Below are 21,464 nucleotides of genomic sequence, written 5' to 3'. Positions count from 1 at the left end.
GGGTAAATTGTCAATTTCAGGCGAAACCGAAAGCGAGGCTCTAATGGAGAAAATAAACCACAAACAGAACAATAAAGGTCTTCCCCCAAGATGGCGGCGAATTTGAATGAAAGATACAACCTCATGCTCTGAAAAGTACCAGAGCGTCAGCACAATTTTATTATTATTAGCTGTGAAAAGTCTGACAAGATTTGAAGAACTTTAAAATGGGTGTCAAAGAATTATGGACGATTTTGGCACCAATTAAGCAGCACAAATCTCTTGAGGATCTAACTGGTCAAACGATTGCTGTCGACCTCAGCGTTTGGATATGTGAGAATCAGGGGGTGAAACAGATGATTGGAACAGTCACCAAACCTCATCTCAGGTTTGATATTTTTAATGTATATCACTCTTCCACACATTTTGTCGTTTCTTGTTTTTCACAAGCAAAAACAGCTTAACCTGGTTTAAGTAACTACCCCTGTAACCCCACGACAGGTAGGTCAACAACAGTAACACAATGTAATACACCAGATTTCACCTTCAAAACCAAGGCACAGGTAATGGCGTATGGTGTCCAATCCATGCCAAAATTACTACTTTGATTTTACAACACAACATGCCATTCCGAATTCTATTTTACAATTCAACATGCTATTTCACAACACAACATGCACTTCCAAATCCTATTTTACAACTCAACATGCTATTTCACAACACAACATGCACTTCCAAATCCTATTTTACAACTCAACATGCTCTTCCCAATTTCATTTGACAACACATCATGCACTTTCAAATCCTATTTTACAACTCAACATGCTATTTCACAACACATCATGCACTTCCAAATCCTATTTTACAACTCAACATGCTCTTCCCAATTTCATTAGACAACACAACATGCACTTCCAATCCTATTTTACAACTCAACATGCTCTTCCCAATTTCATTTGACAACACATCATGCACTTCCAAATCCTATTTCACAATTCAACATGCTATTTCACAACACAACATGCACTTCCAAATCCTATTTTACAACTCAACATGCTCTTCCCAATTTCATTTGACAACACATCATGCACTTTCAAATCCTATTTTACAACTCAACATGCTATTTCACAACACATCATGCACTTCCAAATCCTATTTTACAACTCAACATGCTCTTCCCAATTTCATTAGACAACACAACATGCACTTCCAAATCCTATTTTACAACTCAACATGCTCTTCCCAATTTCATTTGACAACACATCATGCACTTCCAAATCCTATTTCACAATTCAACATGCTATTTCACAACACAACATGCACTTCCAAATCCTATTTTACAACTCAACATGCTCTTCCCAATTTCATTTGACAACACATCATGCACTTTCAAATCCTATTTTACAACTCAACATGCTATTTCACAACACATCATGCACTTCCAAATCCTATTTTACAACTCAACATGCTCTTCCCAATTTCATTAGACAACACATCATGCACTTCCAAATCCTATTTCACAACTCAACATGCTCTTCCCAATTTCATTAGACAACACAACATGCACTTCCAAATCCTATTTTACAACTCAACATGCTCTTCCCAATTTCATTTGACAACACATCATGCACTTTCAAATCCTATTTTACAACTCAACATGCTATTTCACAACACATCATGCACTTCCAAATCCTATTTCACAACTCAACATGCTCTTCCCAATTTCATTAGACAACACATCATGCACTTCCAAATCCTATTTCACAACTCAACATGCTCTTCCCAATTTCATTTGACAACACATCATGCACTTCCAAATCCTATTTCACAATTCAACATCCCATTCTAAAGCTAGCTCTGCGGAGCAGGGCAGTGTTACTGGCTATCGAACAAGATTCAAAATGGCGGACGCGAAATGGTCCCCTCGCACAGAGAGAGAAATGCGAACTTTGCACAAGTCTAAAAACGCAGCTTAGCACATTGTGTATCTAAACAAAATGAGCGTGCTCGAAAACTAGGATCGATCACGATTATAAATTAAAAATTGGCTGTTTTTGGAAAAGAAACTGCGCGCTGCAATCAGCAGTTTTGTCTTTTGTGCACCGTGCGTGGGAGGCTTATCATGAAAGACCGAGATTTACTATATGGCGCATCTGATACGGATATGGTCCCATCGCATAGAGAGATGACAGTGGGCTTTGTGTAAGTTCAAAAGCACAGCTTAGCTCATCGTGCATCTAGACAAGTTGAGCGTGCTCAAAATAGGAGATCGATCACGATTTTGGGTGAAAAAAAAAACGAGTTTTCGGTGGAGAAACTGCACGTTGCAACCAGTGGTTGGTTTTGCCTATGGCGGTCAGCAGGGCTGTGGTGGGAGGCCTTTAGCCGGCAAGGGGTGGACCATTGGGGAGTGGAAAATTTTTGAAAAAAAAATTCCCCACAAATTTCAATAAAAATAATCAGCCAAAGAAACTTGAGAAAAACAGATGACGCACTTAGGTAAAAGGAAAAAAAATCCATCTAAAGTTACTTTCTGAAACATTTTTATTTTAGTCTGGATCAGATAGGCCTATACTATGATTCTTTGGCCAAGAGGGGGGGGGGGGGAGGGGAGATCTGAAGGGTATAATCGTGGCTGCAGTAAATGAAGTAACTTTTTTATTTCATAACTCTTTGTTCTGTTTATCATATTTTTTCTTTCACTGAAGTTTGGCATCGTAAAGTAATTCGAGATATAAGATAATGTAAAAATCATATCTGTGATATCGATTGTTAACAACTGTATTGTGGGTCTTTACACTATGATTAATTAACAAGAATTCAACAATTCAGGCAGCTTGCATCGGTACATAAAAGGGAAATATTCACCAATCATATGACAAACAATCACTTTCTTTGTATTTCACTATTCAACGAAACTGATTTCCATTGTAATGTTCTAAACTTTACTTTACAATTAAACATTACAAATCCGTATTTTTCTTTTCAAAATTTCATTTGTACACTTGTCTTGACGGTTGAATACCGTGCGTGTGAAATGCAATAGTGCAGAAGAATACGGATAGCGACATTACAGCGACCTCTATCGGTTGTTATCCACACAGTCTTTCTCGCGAAGTCCGTTCCAACAGAGCTTTGACCCTTGTCTGGCCCCATATTCGTATTTTACATCTCCGCTTGCTGAGGCTTAGTTGTCAGTTGTCATGGCTGTAATGTCGCTATCCGTATTCTTCTGCACTATTGCATTTCACACGCACGGTATTCAACCGTCAAGACAAGTGTACAAATGAAATTTTGAAAAGAAAAATACGGATTTGTAATGTTTAATTGTAAAATAAAGTTTAGAACATTACAATGGAAATCAGTTTCGTTGAATAGTGAAATACAAAGAAAGTTATTGTTTGTCATATGGTTGGTGAATATTTCCCATTTTATGTACCGATGCAAGCTGCCTGAATTGTTGAATTCTTGTTAATGAATCATACTGTATAGACCCACAATACAGTTGTTAACAATCGATATCACAGATATGATTTTTGGGGGAGAACCATTTGATTTCTGGGGGGATATGGAGGATTTTGAGAAAAAAAAATTGTCACCAGGTGAGAGAGAAGAAAAAAAAAATTGATCCTGTCATGGCCTGAGAAAAAAAAATTGTCATAACAGACAGAAGAGAAAAAAAAATTGTCACAATGCACCAGAAATAAGCAAAATTTGGAAACCTTATTCTCGTGTATTCTTTGCCAGCGCGCCGCCATAGGCGGCGCAAATGTTTTACCACAAGCAATTCTTATGTTTCTTTTCCCAGCACTTATGATATAAGCATGCACTCCATAGGTCTACTTTACACCTCAGTACACTCAATGTTTTCCTTCTATTTTCTGACCCAAGAAATCATTTTCAGGATTTCTGTTGCAATATCTCAATGGCATAGGCACTATCTAAAGGGGACTATTTGACTTCTGTAAATTGTGAAAATTTAAAACACAAGACAGGAGTCAATAAACTAGTGTTAAAACCAATATATTATTTTCTCAATATAAATTTGTTAGAAAGATGTACCTTGACAATGAAAAATTGAGGAAAAACAAAATATAATGAAATACAATGTGTGAGCCTTGTTTTTCTGACCACAAACACCGGATCGCAAACATACCATATTCAGGCTTTTCATTAGAAGCTGGCAGCTGGAATGACACGAGAAGGTCACAGATTTTCCGTTCCTGTATATTTATTTGTCTTCAGTCTCTGGCAAACAGAACTGTTTTTCACAAATTGTATTGTCATTGTTTGGTTGTTGAATATTGTGACTCAAAAACTGATCATGCAAAAAATGTAAAAAATATCAGTGTTCAATGTCATTTTCAAACAGTTTTACCGAGTGCAAAATAAACTGAAACTCCTCTCAGATTGCACCATTAAACACATCAATTTCTCAAAATTTCCAATACGAGAGGGGGAACCCCCTCTCGTGCTCTCCCCCTTGGGGTATTCTAACAGTTTCACTTAGTGAACAAATTAAAAAACCTCTCAGATTGCACCAGACTGCACCATTGCACACATCAATATCTTAAAAATTTCCATGCAAGATAGGGGAAAGCCCCTGTGACACTTTCCCCCTAAGCCTCTCTCATGTTCTCCCCCTGTACTTTCAAATTCTGCCCGGTCAGATATCCTAGTGAAAACCCTGTCATAATATCCATCCAAATTAAACAATATACTATATGATTAGATACTGCGTGATCTTTTATATCTTTATTTTATTGTGACTTTGAATTTCATTTTGATGTGTTCACCTTTTTCGAACCATCATGAGATAGCTGATAATAGTCTAGCAGGGCACATCAGGATTTGAAGGGTCTTTACTGTTGCTGTGTTTTGTGAATTTTACAATTACATGTATTGGTATTTAACTTTTCTAAGTGGAGAATGGTCAAAATTTCAGAGTTAGAGAGGAAGGTTACTCAAATTCATCATGGTTGGTGAAGGGGGGGGGTCACTCGAAATTTCGGAGTCTCAGGCCGTCAATAATGACGGCTCCCTTATATACAACGCATTACAAACTTGATGACCAATAAAAAAAAAATTGCACTGCTACTCCATTTGGAAAAAAAAATTGATGCAGGTCTGACAGTAGAAAAAAAAATTGCTGTCACTCTGACAGGAAAAAAAAATTTGCTCCCATACCCTCTTCCTCCATACCCCCCCAGAAATCAAATGGTTCTCCCCTTACATTATCTTATATCTCGAATTACTTTACGATGCCAAACTTCAGTGAAAGAAAAAATATGATAAACAGAACAAAAAGTTATAAAATAAAAAAGTTACTTCATTTACTGGCCACGATCATACCTTTCAGATCTCCCCTCCCCCCCCCTTCTTGGCCAAAGAATCATAGTATATCTGATGCAGACTGAAATAAAAATGTTTCAGAAAGTAACTTTTGACGGATTTTTTTTCCTTTTACCAAAGTGCGTCATCTGTTTTTCTCAAGTTTCTTTGGCTGATTATTTTTATTGAAATTTGTGGGGAATTTTTTTTCGAAAATTTTCCACTCCCCAATGGTCCACCCCTTGCCGGCTAAAGGCCTCCCACCACAGCCCTGCTGACCGCCATAGGCAAAACCAACCACTGGTTGCAACGCGCAGTTTCTCCACCGAAAACTCGTTTTTTTTCACCCAAAATCGTGATCGATCTCCTATTTGAGCACGCTCAACTTGTCTAGATGCACGATGAGCTAAGCTGTGCTTTTGAACTTACACAAAGCCTATTTTCATCTCTCTATATGCGATGGGACCATATCCGTATCAGATGCGCCATATAGTAAATCTCGGTCTTTCACGATAAGCCTCCCACGCACGGTGCACAATAGACAAAACTGCTGATTGCAGCGCGCAGTTTCTTTTCCAAAAACAGCCAATTTTTAATTTGTAACCGTGATCGATCCTAGTTTTCGAGCACGCTCATTTTGTTTAGATACACAATGTACTAAGCTGCGTTTTTAGACTTGTGCAAAGTTCGCATTTCTCTCTCTGTGCGAGGGGACCATTTCGCGTCCGCCATTTTGAATCTTGTTCGATAGCCAGTAACACTGCCCTGCTCCGCAGAGCTAGCTTTAGAATGGGATGTTGAATTGTGAAATAGGATTTGGAAGTGCATGATGTGTTGTCAAATGAAATTGGGAAGAGCATGTTGAGTTGTAAAATAGGATTTGGAAGTGCATGATGTGTTGTCAAATGAAATTGGGAAGAGCATGTTGAGTTGTAAAATAGGATTTGGAAGTGCATGATGTGTTGTCAAATGAAATTGGGAAGAGCATGTTGAGTTGTAAAATAGGTTTGGAAGTGCATGATGTGTTGTCAAATGAAATTGGGAAGAGCATGTTGAGTTGTAAAATAGGATTTGGAAGTGCATGATGTGTTGTGAAATAGCATGTTGAGTTGTAAAATAGGATTTGGAAGTGCATGATGTGTTGTCAAATGAAATTGGGAAGAGCATGTTGAGTTGTAAAATAGGATTTGGAAGTGCATGATGTGTTGTGAAATAGCATGTTGAGTTGTAAAATAGGATTTGGAAGTGCATGATGTGTTGTCAAATGAAATTGGGAAGAGCATGTTGAGTTGTAAAATAGGATTTGGAAGTGCATGTTGTGTTGTGAAATAGCATGTTGAGTTGTAAAATAGGTTGTAAAATAGGATTTGGAAGTGCATGTTGTGTTGTGAAATAGCATGTTGAGTTGTAAAATAGGATTTCGAAGTGCATGTTGTGTTGTGAAATAGCATGTTGGATTGTAAAACAGAATCCGGAATGGCATGTTGTGTTGTAAAATCAAAGTAGTAATTTTGGCATGAATTGGACACCATAGGTAATGACCGGTCCTACTAATTACTGCCCGTAACTGCCCGTAGCTGCCCGAGGACTGCCCGAGAACTGCCCGAGGACTGCCGAGGAGCAAGTAGGCCAAATTTCGCCAATTTTAACACTAAGCCAATAGCTTGAACTTATATTATGCCTGGCTAACCAAAAATATCATTGATTTAGTGTTTTCTTTAGCGGCTTTAGAACCCGAAAGACACCGGGCTTTCGATGAGAAAGACGTCCCCATCTTGATTGTGAGATCATACCATTCAGTGCAAGGGTGGTAGGCTATCAAGCTGTACGCACTCGGCGAGGTTATTGTACCACCTCTCGGACTAAATGGTATGATCTCACTATCAAGCTGGCGGATGTCCTTCGAGCGGGGCCGTCTTCAGAGTTCCAAACCGCCGGAGAAAACATCAGGTTAATGCCAAATCAATGATATTTTTGGTTGGCTGGGCATGATATAAACTGAACCTATTGGCCTATTGTTAAAATTGGCGAAATTTGGCTCACTTTTTCCTCGGGCAGTGCTCGGGCAGTTCTCGGGCAGTCCTCGGGCAGCTACGGGCAGTCACGGGCAGTAATTAGTAGGACCCATGATGACAGGGGCACAAGGCATTATCAGTCATTGCAAGAATGTAACAAAATTTAAAAAAATGATTATGAACACTGTTGATAAAAATTAAATATTTCTGTTATTATTGTATACTTACAAAAGCACCCTTCTGCACTCCAATCCTGTATGATCAGTTTTCATGCCAAATTCACGCAGTTGTTGTATAGACCCTCTCATTTAAGGTGGCTTGCTGGTAAGAAAAAATGAAATCAGGATTTTTCTGAAACTTTGTACAGATGTCAAGCTGGGGTAGATATGTTAAATAGTAAAATAAAAAAATATGGTCCCCATGCAAATTTTGGAGATATGGCGCCCTCTATATTGTCCCGCGAAAACATTTAGCTGAAATTGGTTAAAATGTTGTATTATTCGATTAACTAGTGTTATTGAATAATAAAACTGAAATAAAGTAAAACAATTTGACAGATTTTATACAACACAAGTCCCCGTATTGTAATATATTAGTTTTGCGGTCTACTTTTGAAAATATCAGAAAATATAGCAACGTTTCAATGAATAGTGTTTTTATAAAAAAAGCAAAGTTTGGCCAAATTTTGATATTTTCATTACAAATGTCATGATCTGAAATCTACGTTTTCTTTAAACTCTCGTAAATTAAGCCCAACAATATATAGATTTCGAATCAAACGAAAAAAATGGGGGTCACCGCACAATTTTTTAAGATATGGGCATTTTTAATACAAAAAACGCTACACTAAAGCGCCCTCTAGCGACAGATCCCTGTTTAGTTTGATATATTCGAAACTTTTTTAATATGTATTAAATAAAGTTTAGTTCACTTAAATACTGCAAATAATCCCACATTTGTCACACTTAAAATGGGCCTGTTACACAGAGTTTGCTATCTTGGTGTGAACTGTTTTGACAAACCAGATTTGAAAGTCGCACCGCGAAGTAATTGTATGCTATATCGCGACAAAAAGACCACTTCCGGAAAGAACGCTCGCGGAAAGAACGTTCGTTCGCGTGCGCAGATACGATGCGCAGTACGAATATTCGCGTTACCCGCAAGCTACGTTAATGATAAATTTATGATTATGAATATTCTTGACAAAAAATTAATATTTCTGTCATTATTTTATACTTACAAAAGTACCCTAAAGCACTGGAATCCTAAATGATTATCAGTATTTATGTGAAATTCACTCAGTTGTAGCACTAGCTCTGCAGGCAGGGCTGTGTGTTACCGGCGTTATACGGCCTCCCACCACAGCCCTGCAGACTGATATAGAAAAAAAAACGCTGGTCCTTCTTGGTGGTGGGAGGCCGTATAACACCGGTAACACACAGCCCTGCCATGCAGAGCTATGTAGCACAGAGCCTCAAATAATAATTACAGCAGGAGCATTGCACAGTAACTTGATGTGAAGTCACAGTACTGTCTCGGCAGACTCTCTAAATAGTATATAATACAAAGGGTCGACTCTGACCGTCCAAGCAGTGCACAGGCGTTCAAATAACTCACAATTTCTTCCTTACTGCTTTTTGATTTCCAAAATTTCTATCGCACTGGGGAAAGTCAAACCTCGCCTCGAGGCAAGGTGAACCCACACCAGAAAAAGGCCACAAAGACTAGGAGAGAGACAACTAGTTGTGTCATATTAACGTGGTGCACCACTTTGTGTACAGAACAACAGGGAAAGGTCGCAGAGCAATTTAGACTACACAGATACTGTTGTATGTTTGAACGCTACAATTTCACTGGCTGCATGCAATCGGCTTTCTGATTGGGTTTTGCTTGTGGTGCAAATTAAGCACCTTAATTAGTTATTTGCATGGCACCAGGGTGAATAGCCACTTCAAATTTTTTGTAGAACAGTATCTTATGTCATACCACTTGCCAGTGATTAACATCCATTTCACATTTTCTGCACTGGTAGGAGAACACTGTGTAATGCTCTCATGATTCAGAATAACTGCTCTCTTTTGTCCTGGTGGGGGTTATACATTGCAAAATTAATTTAAAAAAAGAATTCACTTGTCGTATGAAAAGGAGACTGATATTTGTCTCATTTTTCCCTTCAGAAATCTATTTTTCAGAGCGTTTCATCTGACTAAACTTGGAATCAACCTGGTGTTTGTGATAGAGGGAGAAGCGCCGGATTTGAAGTGGGAAGCCATGGCAAAACGAACCCAGGCAAGATTTGGCGGCCTCTCACTCAGAGGTAAAGCAGGAAGAGGGAGAGGATCAAGGAGTTCAAGTGTCAGGAAACCAGGCAGATCAAATTTTAGAAGTTACCTCAATGAGGTGGGTAATCAGGCCTTAGTACTTACTCAATGAGAAGATTTACCATTGAAAGTATTTTTCATTTCTAACCTAAGAACATGGTTACTGCAAAAAATATCCATGTTCATGATGTTCTTTAATGACCAGTATTTTGACCAAATTAAAATAATTAGATTTCATATCATTGTGTTGTCAGCAACATGTATCCAACTTTTTTGAAAGAAAAAGCATTATAATGACTTGACCACAAATTTGCATGTCTCCATATTTGGTAAAATGGGATGTCAATAGTATTTGGATGTAAAGAGGTTTTGTTCCTCATCCTTGGGCTTGTCAATCTAGACATCCTGTGTTAGGCTTTTCACATTTGCTTGAAAAAAATCACACAGAAAAAATGACCATGCTATGCATGGCAGAAAATTTAAATGTCTGTGAGATTGCATCCGCACGTTTGTACAGATCGGAATTGTAAACTTGTCGTTGTCAGCTTGATAGTCACTGGAGTTTTAGTAGTTTATATGTTTTTGTGTTCTGCAACTTTTTCAGTTTTGTAGCCAAAAGTTGTCATTCACTTGAATCATGAGATTACCATCTTAGCCCCCCTTTAATTTTATCTAAAGGTGTTTTGAATCCAGGTGACAGAGAATTGTAGACTGTCAAGTACAGTAAATATATAGAAATCTGCATGTTGACATGGAGCATTTTCATCCCACAATGTTATCAAATTCAGGTTGTAATAAAAGCTGTGTTCATGTTAGCCATTCTCCCTTTAAACTTATGTGCACACAACTATATTTTCTTCAATGGCAAAGTTTGACATCTTCTGAAGAAAAGTGGTCAGAGCTCAAGTTAGAAAGTTCTGGTGTGCACAGAAATAAGGAAGATGCATCATTACATTAAAATTTCAAATTTTAACAAATTTTCACCCTTGCAATATTGCAGATCATGATGGATTTTCCAATTAGATTTTTGATCATGTTAGGTACACAAGCTGTACCAACAGTTAAAACAAAAACATTGTTGTTATTGCAGTGCTGTGAGATGTTGGACTGTCTTGGAATACCATACATACAAGGTGCTGGTGAAGCTGAGGCAATGTGTGCTCTCTTGAATGCTAATGGGGTAAGATACACCTAACTAGAACATTTCTTCTAGATTGTCCTATACATGCTTTTACCAGAAATTGTTCTCAATTGTTTCTGGTCAGAAATAATGTTACGAAGAGAGACATAATTTTGAAAATGTTTGTACTTGACTCAAATGCACTTAGAAAGCCATTTTGAAGCAGCATCTCACTTCTTTAACATTCTGTACAGAATTTTATTGTTCAACTATCAGACAAACATGACAATTTATTTCAGCCAGTAGGAAATTCCCTGAGACATTATAGAAGTGGTTTTGTTGAATGACTCACCCCTTGATGTACAAAAATTTCTCCATTTCAGCCATGAATTCAATAAATTACATTGCACTGTAGCACCACTGGGGGCTTGTGGTAAAACATTACCAGGGTTCCCAATTATGTTAACAAAGTTAACCTCAGCGTAGTGATGCTGTCACGAAATAGGTCAGCAGGAATATTGTATACTATATTATATATTATATTACAATCGAATGTCAAGCAATTCGTCTTCTTTTTACTGTAGGTAGTTGATGCCTGTATAACTCAGGATGGAGATGCGTTTCTGTATGGTGCCCGTAAAGTGTATAGGAACTTCACAATAAATGTTAAGGTATATTCATATTACATTTAATAAACACAGGGCTCGAAATTAGCGGTAGTCCCGCGTCCACAGACTACCAACTTTTCCCTGGGGCTACCAAAGTCCATGAAATGGTAGCCCACACGGACTACCAAAGCCTGGGACGTGAAATACATGGCGTGCGATGTCCGTCACTTTGGACGATCTAAATGCGTCAACATGCAGTTTCATTTGTTTGAAGCAATTATCCTTTCATCTGTGAAGAGTTTTTTTCTGGTGACTATTACAATTTTCACTGCTATGTTGTTGTTTCGCAAGATGCAGAGCGTTTGATACTATAATGTTAGGTGCTTTTCCGTGTGCACTCTTTGCATGCCAGTTCACACTATGCTGTTGATCGGCAGCATACAAGACGTACTTGTGTCAAGTTTTGGGGTTTTGATGCTGAAATTTCACAAAAACTTTCCCTTCTATATCAAGAGATTGTGTAATCAGTTTGATTTGAAATAGTAATATAAAACACTGTGCTTGGAAATCGTGGCTGAGTTTCGCTGTCTTTTATCTATGGTTGTCGATCAGTATCGATGTATTACGTTCTGTACAGAGAGACTCGGCATGCCAAGGCATGCCAGTTCATAAAGATCATGAGAATATTTTTTTTCTGTTTTTCTTTACTATTTCTTTGGATGTATCAGCCGATTTAGAAAGTGATAGAAAGTGTTACAAATGTACAAAAATAAGCATAAATTAAGCGTTCGTGATACATAACATGGGGTTTCTCGAGTAGAAGCCCCTAGTTTTACTGCTGTTTTATGTTGCTGAAACGGGGTTTATACTCGGACGAGTACAGTATCCCTAAACTAGAATATTCATGGACTACCAGCCATTGTCACTGGGCTACCAACTTCAGAAAATGGTAACCCAAGTGGACAACCAAGGTAAAAAGTTAATTTCGAGCCCTGTAAACAGCACTGACAATCAACACTTATTCAGCACAGACCCAAAGGCAGGATTATTACCCTTTCACCACCATGGTTTGGCCAAAACCCATTGTTATCAATGGTGAATGTGGACCTTTTTACTTGGATTTCGGGCTGAATAGGTTAAAGTACTTACATACAATAGTTTCCAACTTTCTTGAACACTTTCTGTTTCTGACAGTAGTTTAAAATGATCAAGTAACTAAATTTTCACTCTTGTGTGCCTGACTGGCTTTATGATCAATGAGTTGTATGGCATATAGGTCACTTTGGACCTAAATAAACATGCCAAGATATAACGGTAGAGTAATAATAACAATCCTTTGCAGTCACATCAAGTTCAACAAAATCCAATAAAAAGTGTCAAGGTCTCTCGTCAAGGACTCAGTAACAACTCCAAGGATAACATAAAATGAGACTGCAACTTCAAGCATCACTTATAGAATAAATAAATTACAAAAACAGACAAACAGTTTCATCATGTGATCAAAAGGCACAAATGATTTCATCATTTGTTCCTTTAATACATCTACTGGTAAATTTAGAGGATGTGATAAATCTGGAAGATGACTCTAAAATGATTGTAAGGGATCTATTAGTATAATTAACCTAAAGGAATTAAAACCATAATGTTTGCATGTGGCTAATTGTTTTGGCAACAACTGGAACCCCTTTACTCGTTTCAGAAACAAAAAATATAGATAAATTCCAACACAAATATCTTTTTTACAGAACAATTGCATTTAGTTCAGAATTGCCAAGTCTAGGTCATGACACAATTTGCTGGTGCTTAACCCAAGAAGTGCTGAGTATGACGGAGTTTAATTTGTTTTGTTTACTCATAGGATCCCAGCGTAGACTGTTACGATATGACAGACATAGAAGAGACACTGGGTTTGAACCGTAACAAGCTTGTCGGACTTGGTTTGTTACTTGGCTGTGACTACCTTCCCAAGGGTGTACCTGGCATTGGTAAAGAGACTGCAATGAAATTAATGCAATATTTAGAGGATATAGATGTTCTGGAAAGGTAACAATATATTTTTCCACGTGGGTTACATTTTTATATGTACATACCTTCTTACATTTCTCTATTTCTCTGTTTTTCTTTGTCTGGTTTTAGGGAAGCAACTTGTTTTTTGAGCAAAAACAAACAATTTTAATAAACAAAAACAACCACTGTACATTGGAGCCACTGTCATATGTGCATGTCACTGAATAAATATTTAACTAAGAATACTGTTATCAAGGGAGCTTTACCGTCACTGACACCAGTTTGGTGTTGTGTTTCCCATTTCTTGTTCCCATAATTTATTGTTTTGTAAATTACTATTTACAATTCATTTTCTTCCGTAATGAATGTAGGTTTGAAGAATGGACAAAATCAGCCAACCATGATAGTGACAAAGGTATGAATAATTCAAGAAAATAACAAAACATTTAAGGTGTATCCTTCTGCTTCACTGAATTGCAGCTTGTTCCATGCACTGTATCGCCGGTATTCGCCTTTGTTCAAAGTATTATACAGCTGTGTTAACATTGTATTGTCACCTAGATGTGTTATTATGTGCCTCGTCAAAAACGTACATTTCTGAAACTGAAACTTTGCAAGATTTACATTTGTCCAGTGTTATTTACAGAAAAAAACAATAAATATTGGTCAAAACACCTGACCACATATTATTTTTGTTTTGTGAGTCTCAAACTTAGTAATATTCTTTTCCTTGAACTTACGTAAAATCATTTTTAGTTTGTGACTCGATTTCTGTGGTCGAATTCATGCAAATGAAATGGATTTGTTACAGTAATATCGTATCTTCCGTTTTAATTCCAGTACTGCCAAAGCCTACCCACTGTGGTACGTGCCACCACCCGGGCTCTGTCAGAGAACACCAAAGGCATGGCTGTCAGTTTTGCAGCAGTACATGTCACTGTGACCCTCGACCTCCTGATGCTCACTGTCCATGTGAATGGCACAAAAGACAGGTGAAACTTATGGCCACAAGTGCAGAGAGAGATGTAAGAAAGTAAGTATAGTAACAGTTTCTATTTGCAGCCTGTTATCCAGGGTGCCATCTCTAACCCAAATTGATATGCCACTGGTTTGTTAAGGTAGAATTTGCCTTGGTGACAGATATTCGAACTCTCAAACTTTTCAAATTCTTTTCTGATCTACCACTTGTGGTGGCTCATTTTGAAGCCCTTCGGAGTAAGAAAAACTTTCATCATCTTGGTTTTTTGAACATCGAAAATTTTATTTTTTCTCCATAGAGTTAACATAGGGATGGCAGCCATTTTAAATTTCAAATATCAGTAAATCTCAGGTTCTTTGTTTCTCTGGTACAAAAATTTGCATGGTGACCCCCGATTTTTATTCTTGATTTTGAAAGACAATGGTTGAAAGAGTCCTGAGGAAAGTTTTAGCAAAAGTTTTAGTCTTTCACTTTTGAGGCGTGTTCTACTTTAAAGTTCTCCTGGATGCAAAATAAATTTTGCATATTACAGTTACTGGTGTTGGGCTTGCAGAATAAAGTGAACAGATATTCCTACACTGACTCAAAGAGTTTTGAATAAGTCAAAAGGCACGATGTTTTCATCACCGTATACATGGATATCTTCTGTGTTGGTCTCCTACTACCTCCATGGTTCATTCTTGGTTTCCATTCATGCCTCACTCAACAGGTGTCAATGATATACCCACCTCTCTGCATCAATCATTCAAGCAACAGTAGACCTAATGGAGTTCAGGCATGTTGGGTTTTTAAAAGGGTCACATGCTGTAATGATGAAAAACAACACAAATTAATCCATCATCTGAAAATTCCAATACCTTGGAGATGGAAATATTTCTCTTAATCTATAATACAATATTTCTTTTGTGTTCTAAAATTCATCAGCCCATGATTCAATCAATCTAGTAATTTATTTTGCAACAGTATCTGATACACATTTTATGATTTTCTACAAACTTTAAGATAGCCACAGGGTCCGTACGCTCCTAGAAAATCCTTGAAAGGCCTTGAATTTCAAAGCTTCCTGAAAAGTCGTGGAAAATGAAGTGAGTCTTGGAAATCACAGAAAAGTGATAATTCCACCCACAATTTATAACCAGATATGAACTGTAAATGCTCACGTGTTTCATTATATATTGCAGTTATGTGTAAATTTGAACCTTTGCCACATGTTTGCAACTTCATTAAAAGTATTACGATCAACATAATGAACAATATTCACCACAGGTTAACTCTATAGGTCATTAAGTATTCAAATACGCAATTAGCTGAAATAGAAATAATTAATTTCTTTGACTGCTGTCACTGTATCACCTCTTTATATAGCAAGTGTAATTGCCTCTTGTCAAGTCCTTCAAACTAAATATTCCAAACTTTGAAAGCTCATTAGTATATATCCCTAATTAGGAAATCTCATTAAATACACAAATTAGGAATTGGCTGAAGCAAAAATGCTTAATGCCTTTCAGTAATGGTATCTTTAATGTACATAGCAAGTTTCATCAATTTTGGTCATCTAAATTCAAATATATATCCCTAATTTCAAAAATTCATTAAATATGCAAATTAGGAGCTGCATGAAGTAAAAATGCTAACGTCGTATCATAGTATCTTTGATGTACATAGCAAGTTTCGTCAACTTTGGTCTTGTCAATACAGATAAATATCCCTGATTATGAAAGTTCATTAAATATGCAAATAAGGAATTGGCTAAAGTTCAAATGCTTAATGACATTTGATAATGTTCTATCATAGTATCTTTAATGTACGTAGCAAGTTTCATCAATTTTGGTTATGTAAATTCAAATATATATCCTTAATTTCGAAAGGTCATTAAATATGCAAATTAGGATTTGGATGAAGTAAAAATGCTTAATGACTTTCAATAATGTTAAATCATAGTACCTTCAATATGGATACCAAGTTTCGTCAATTTGATTGAGTAAATTCAGATATATACCCCTAATTAGGAAATTTCATTAAATATGCAAATTAGTAATTATCTTTCACGTCACCCCTTAGTAACTTTCACAGCTGATATATCTTGATGTGATCAACATTTGTAGCAAATCTCATCAAATTGTGTGCAGTCGTTCTCAATATATATCCGTTTTTTCTAAAATCATTAATTATGCAAATGAGCAAAAAGTAAGCAAGCCACATCCACCAAAAACTAATCAGTTCTTGCCATTTGCAAACTGAATCTATGTAGCAGATTTGATTCTGATCTGATGAGCCGGTTTTGAGATATTGAGCACACAGACAGACAGACAGACAGACAGACAGACAGACACACAGACACACAGACAGACAGACATCGCTGCGACATATGCTTACGTGTGTCAACACGTGAGCAAAAAATGACAAGATCAGTCGAAATATCTTAAAAATTATATATAAAATGAGACATAAATATGATGTAATGTAAAAATTATATTTTGTACCTCAAAAAGTGTCCTAAAAAATTGCTGAAAGTGGCCTTAAGGGTCCTGGAATTTTCTGCAACTTTGAGTATATGGACCCCGAAACAAGTGTTTTGAGGTATTACATCAGATTACTTTTCAAATTCCATAGAAAAGCCGTGACAGTCGCTGGATTTCCGAATAAAAAGGTAATTCAGGAGTTTCTACATCCTAAGGATATATGCCCAACCCACACAATGAAGTGGCAGAGGCCCAGACTTCTCCCCATGATGGTAAGTCAATATCTTTGCAAATGAATTTTTTTCCTCTTATATAATTTATTTCATTAGTTTCCTAAGCATCACTTCCAATGTTCATGCACACTAGTCTATTACAATCGGCCCTTAAATCCAGTGTGACATGCTTCTTGCCAGTTATAAGTATTCTATATGACTAAAAACAATTGTCATATTATAGGTCTAACACAAAGCAGTTTCCAGAAATTCCCTAATTAATGAACTCAAATGGTACTAAATCGTTTGTGCCAGCATGCAGACACATTGATTGAACCATAGTATTTTTCTTGTTATACAGACAGTACCCTCATCAACATTGAACTTTTTGACCCCTCTGTTGTTTTCTATGCTGTGCATTGATCTACTTATTAACTGTTTTGATTGCACACCTTACTTCTCATCATACTTTGCGATATTCCACTTTCAGTTGTGTGGGTGTGGCTACAAACAGGAAACTGTGTGAATAGCTATGGTGCTTTGCCAATGATACAATGCTTTGCAATGGAAGGGTCAAAAACGTGTCTGTATTTTTGCTGGCAGCAGTATCACTTTCACATTCAGGTTACAGTACTTTCATTTAGGACACATGCTCATTTCAAATTGATGTCTTCACAAATGCCTTATTAAAAGGGCTTTACCAAATTATACCCTTAATACTCAAAAATAATTTTGTCCAAAATTTTGACAATGCTTTCAGAAATTGTGCACACAAGAATAACAATTTTATGTGACCACCAATGTTAGGTTGAAAACCACAAAAAAAGGGTTCCAATCATGACCTGTAGCAATAAAGAATAATTACAAAAGTGCAAAAATAGATATAATTTATCAGAACTTCTGTCAACAGCAGCCAATGTCATGCATACAATGCTATATGCTGGCACTACAAAACTCACAATTGCAAACTGTGCAAATATACCCGCATCACTATTTGACCCTTTGACCTACGCTTCTTGATAGTTGAATCATACTCTTGGATTTACAGAAGTTCAGTTTCATAAAGCTTGAATGGCCAGAAGAATACACAGTAGAGAAAGTGGTTCCCCTGATAACACTGTGGGACATGAGAGATATTGTGGAACATGACGAATTCATCGCAGACAAACACTTGCAACCACTAAGTATCGTCAAAACCAGAGTTCAGAAGGGGATTCCTTGCCTTGAAGTACAGTGGAAAAAACCAGGTACAGGTGGATGATTTATTTTTTATTCCTCTCTTGTTTGCAATACTGCAGAAAGGAAGTGATCACCAATTTGCCATGCAGTTACATGGTATTCCTTTCAACATGCAGGAAAGCAGTGTGTACATCCATTTGAAATAGATGTCTGCCTACATTCACTTATACAATGTACATTTTAATACATTTATCCTTTTCACATATTTACCCATTTATACATTATTCATCTTCATTTACTCAGGTATCATCCAACTACACATATATTTCCACATGACATCATCCTTTCATAGTCACATTCACATTCACACACAGATTATCTCTTTATTTGGATACCCAGTATGCATGATTTAAGGTAGAATGCGCCTCATGTGGATTACCAAACATAAATGGGCCTTGTATTATCTAAGAACCAATCAAGAAGTGGATTTTCAACAGATTAAGCCATTTAAACTAACCATACTGTGGTGCACAAATGATTCCAGATTGCTCTTTTCCAGTATCTCACTGAAACTGACAACAACTGTTGAGTTAGATTATATAGTTTCAAGTGTCTGCGCCAAATGTAACAGTAAGGTTCAGCCATGTTGCTTGATATAAATTACAGCATCACTGCAAGAATGACTGACTTCCTGATTTCCAATATCCATAAAATATGATGTCAGGAACATATATGAACTAACTTCCTGCAGTGTGAAAGTTGAATAGTGATCAATTGTCTCATCTTCATGGTGTATAGAAAAGCCAGGATATACTAAAACTAGAGTTTGCAGTCTGAATATATGATTTTACTACTTTTCTTCAGAACATGAAATTGGATGCACAGAAAATGATGTTTACACAACCATCGAAGTGCAAGAGTTGTTCCAATCAGCATTTCCTGACATTGTGGAAGAATTCTTGGAGATGAAAGAAAAAAAGAAGCCAAAGAGGAAAGGTAAAATGCTCTATTCTGTATTCTCTTCTTAACATTAGAAGTAGAATACCACGTTTCACTTATACTATAAAATATGGTTGGTGTCATATTGATGTCAATACATTGGTTTTAGTAGTGATTATAGTGGCATGACAATTCTCACTACTTGTACTATGGTCAGCTTTTTGAAGAACAGTCAAGGTTTCATTGCACTTGGTTACAGTCATGGTTGCTCACAGTGATCTGAAATACAGGGTTGCGCAAAACTATTTTACATTTAGTGATCCTTAGTGCCAGTATCACAGTACATTGTAAATCTAATTGCCTTTCATGCTAGTATGCTTTCCATACATGTATTCTTTATCGTACAGTCCTTGTTAGTGTTCACCGATCTGTTGAACGATTTGATTGGAAAAATTCACAAGTCATAGCAAAACCCTGGTGACCCTTGACCTTTGACCACTTGATTCGTTGACCACTGACATAGAATGAACCACCCTTCCTTCACCTCAATGGATTCATTTCCTGCATGGACATTGTATCTGTCAAACCCATATCGTAAATAACTTTTCTAACATTTTTATTCCAGCATCAAAATCAGAGAAGCAGAAGAACGCTGCCAGTGATATCGACACTGCTATTGCTGGTTTGGAGTCCCTGACACTGGCAGACAGTAGTCCACCTCGACCAAAGAGCAGTCATGCAGAAGGTATTCCCATCTGTAGTGTCCAGCAGAAGCATCATGCCCATGGACATACAAAGGAGTCAACTTCCTCTGAAGGAAGGAGAAAGTCGGATCGGGGTCATGATATCCAGATTGTAAAGTTAGTCAAGGGAGTGACAGTAGGGGAAAGAAACTTTTTTGATGTTGGTGTACCTGTAGGTTCAAGTGACAATAGTCATAGCAACCATGATGATGGTGATGATTATAGTACTGATGATAGCAGAGATTGCAGTGATGATTATGATAATGATAGTGATCAAGCTATTGACTTCTATGCCTATGAGAGAGATGATGATGATGATGATGATGACGATGACGATGATGATGGCGATGATGATGACGACAGTGCTGAGGACAAGGATGACATCATCCATGCTATATGCAAAAAGGAAGATGATGATGATTATGACAATGACGGCGACGATGATGATGATGATGATGATGATGATGAAGCAAAAGATGACAATGCAGACCATCCTATGTCAGACAGTGTTTTACCACTAAGTGACAGAGTAATGATAAACATCACAAAAACTGTTCAAAACAAAACACCGCCAATTTCAACGTCAAGGACAGTCCTAGCCAATCAGAATCATGAGTACTTGGATGTACAAGGGAAGACAGGCAGGTGTTCTAAAACGCATGAGGATGTTTTAATTTCAAAACCTGCCGTGAAAGAGCGCCCCCAAGAGTCTAATCATGATAGTGAACCTGCATCAGAAGCCATTGGCAAGGAGAGACTTGACAACGCCATCCACTGTTTAGAAAGCAATGGACAAACCAACACCAACCCTGGGGAAATTGATGACCTGCTGGCAATGATTAGAAAGGACGTTTTGAAAGAAAATCAAAATAGCCATAGCAAAGAGAAAAAATGTAAACAAACAAAACCTCAAACCACAAATTTGGCATCAGTAGAGAAAGACGTTTGAAATCTGAGGGTTGTGTAGGTTCTAAGAAGAGTAAATCCAAAAGTAACAGGCATAAATCAATCTCATGTGTTTCAGCTCAAATGACCAAGAGTGGCATTGCTGCATGTCAGTCATCAACGACTGAGATAGGGGGTAGTGCAACTGCCTCCAAGCATTCAGAATCAGGTTTAGATGGTCGCAATGAAAATATATGTGTGTCAGAAAAAACATCTAAAAAACCACAAATGCTTTCCAGTGTACCAGCAAGTCATGAACTTGGCACTTCACAAGAAAGTAGACTTGTTAATGTTGAAAAAGAACTTGAACCAAAAAATAATGAACAGAAACAAAGCCAGCACAAAGCTACTGATTATAAATTTGGCTCAGACAGGATGCAAGACAAGGAGAATGATAGTCCAGTAGACATATGTAAGTACCAGCAAGGCAGGGTCCAAGAGCTCAGAGGGGAACAACAGAAAGAAACAGCCGCAGTTGGCAGCCCAATGTCTTTGGCAGACAGATTGAAAATAAAGCTGAATCAAAGGAATGGAGAATCACTGTTGAATTCTATGCATGCAATGAAGCACCATGTAACTACAGACAGCGGAAAGTCACCATCTGGACCAGTCCTGAACCACAAT

At 37.3% G+C, this 21,464-nt stretch overlaps 1 protein-coding gene across 1 annotated transcript; it reads left to right on the top strand.

The window, feature by feature from the left end:
* The first annotated feature begins 63 nt into the window (after positions 1 to 63).
* Positions 64 to 21,033, top strand: LOC139140449 (flap endonuclease GEN homolog 1-like). Its single transcript, XM_070709737.1, has 11 exons — positions 64 to 367; positions 9,503 to 9,725; positions 10,737 to 10,826; positions 11,351 to 11,437; positions 13,233 to 13,417; positions 13,753 to 13,796; positions 14,222 to 14,414; positions 16,974 to 17,094; positions 18,083 to 18,281; positions 19,078 to 19,209; positions 19,778 to 21,033. The coding sequence occupies exons 1-11, from the start codon at positions 207 to 209 to the stop codon at positions 20,842 to 20,844; spliced, it is 2,502 nt and encodes an 833-aa protein (XP_070565838.1). The 5' UTR covers positions 64 to 206; the 3' UTR covers positions 20,845 to 21,033.
* The last annotated feature ends 431 nt before the right edge of the window (positions 21,034 to 21,464 follow it).

Source organism: Ptychodera flava, chromosome 9 (assembly GCF_041260155.1).
Source record: "Ptychodera flava strain L36383 chromosome 9, AS_Pfla_20210202, whole genome shotgun sequence".
Lineage (NCBI taxonomy): Eukaryota > Metazoa > Hemichordata > Enteropneusta > Ptychoderidae > Ptychodera > Ptychodera flava.
This window is presented reverse-complemented; position numbering and strand designations above follow the sequence as displayed.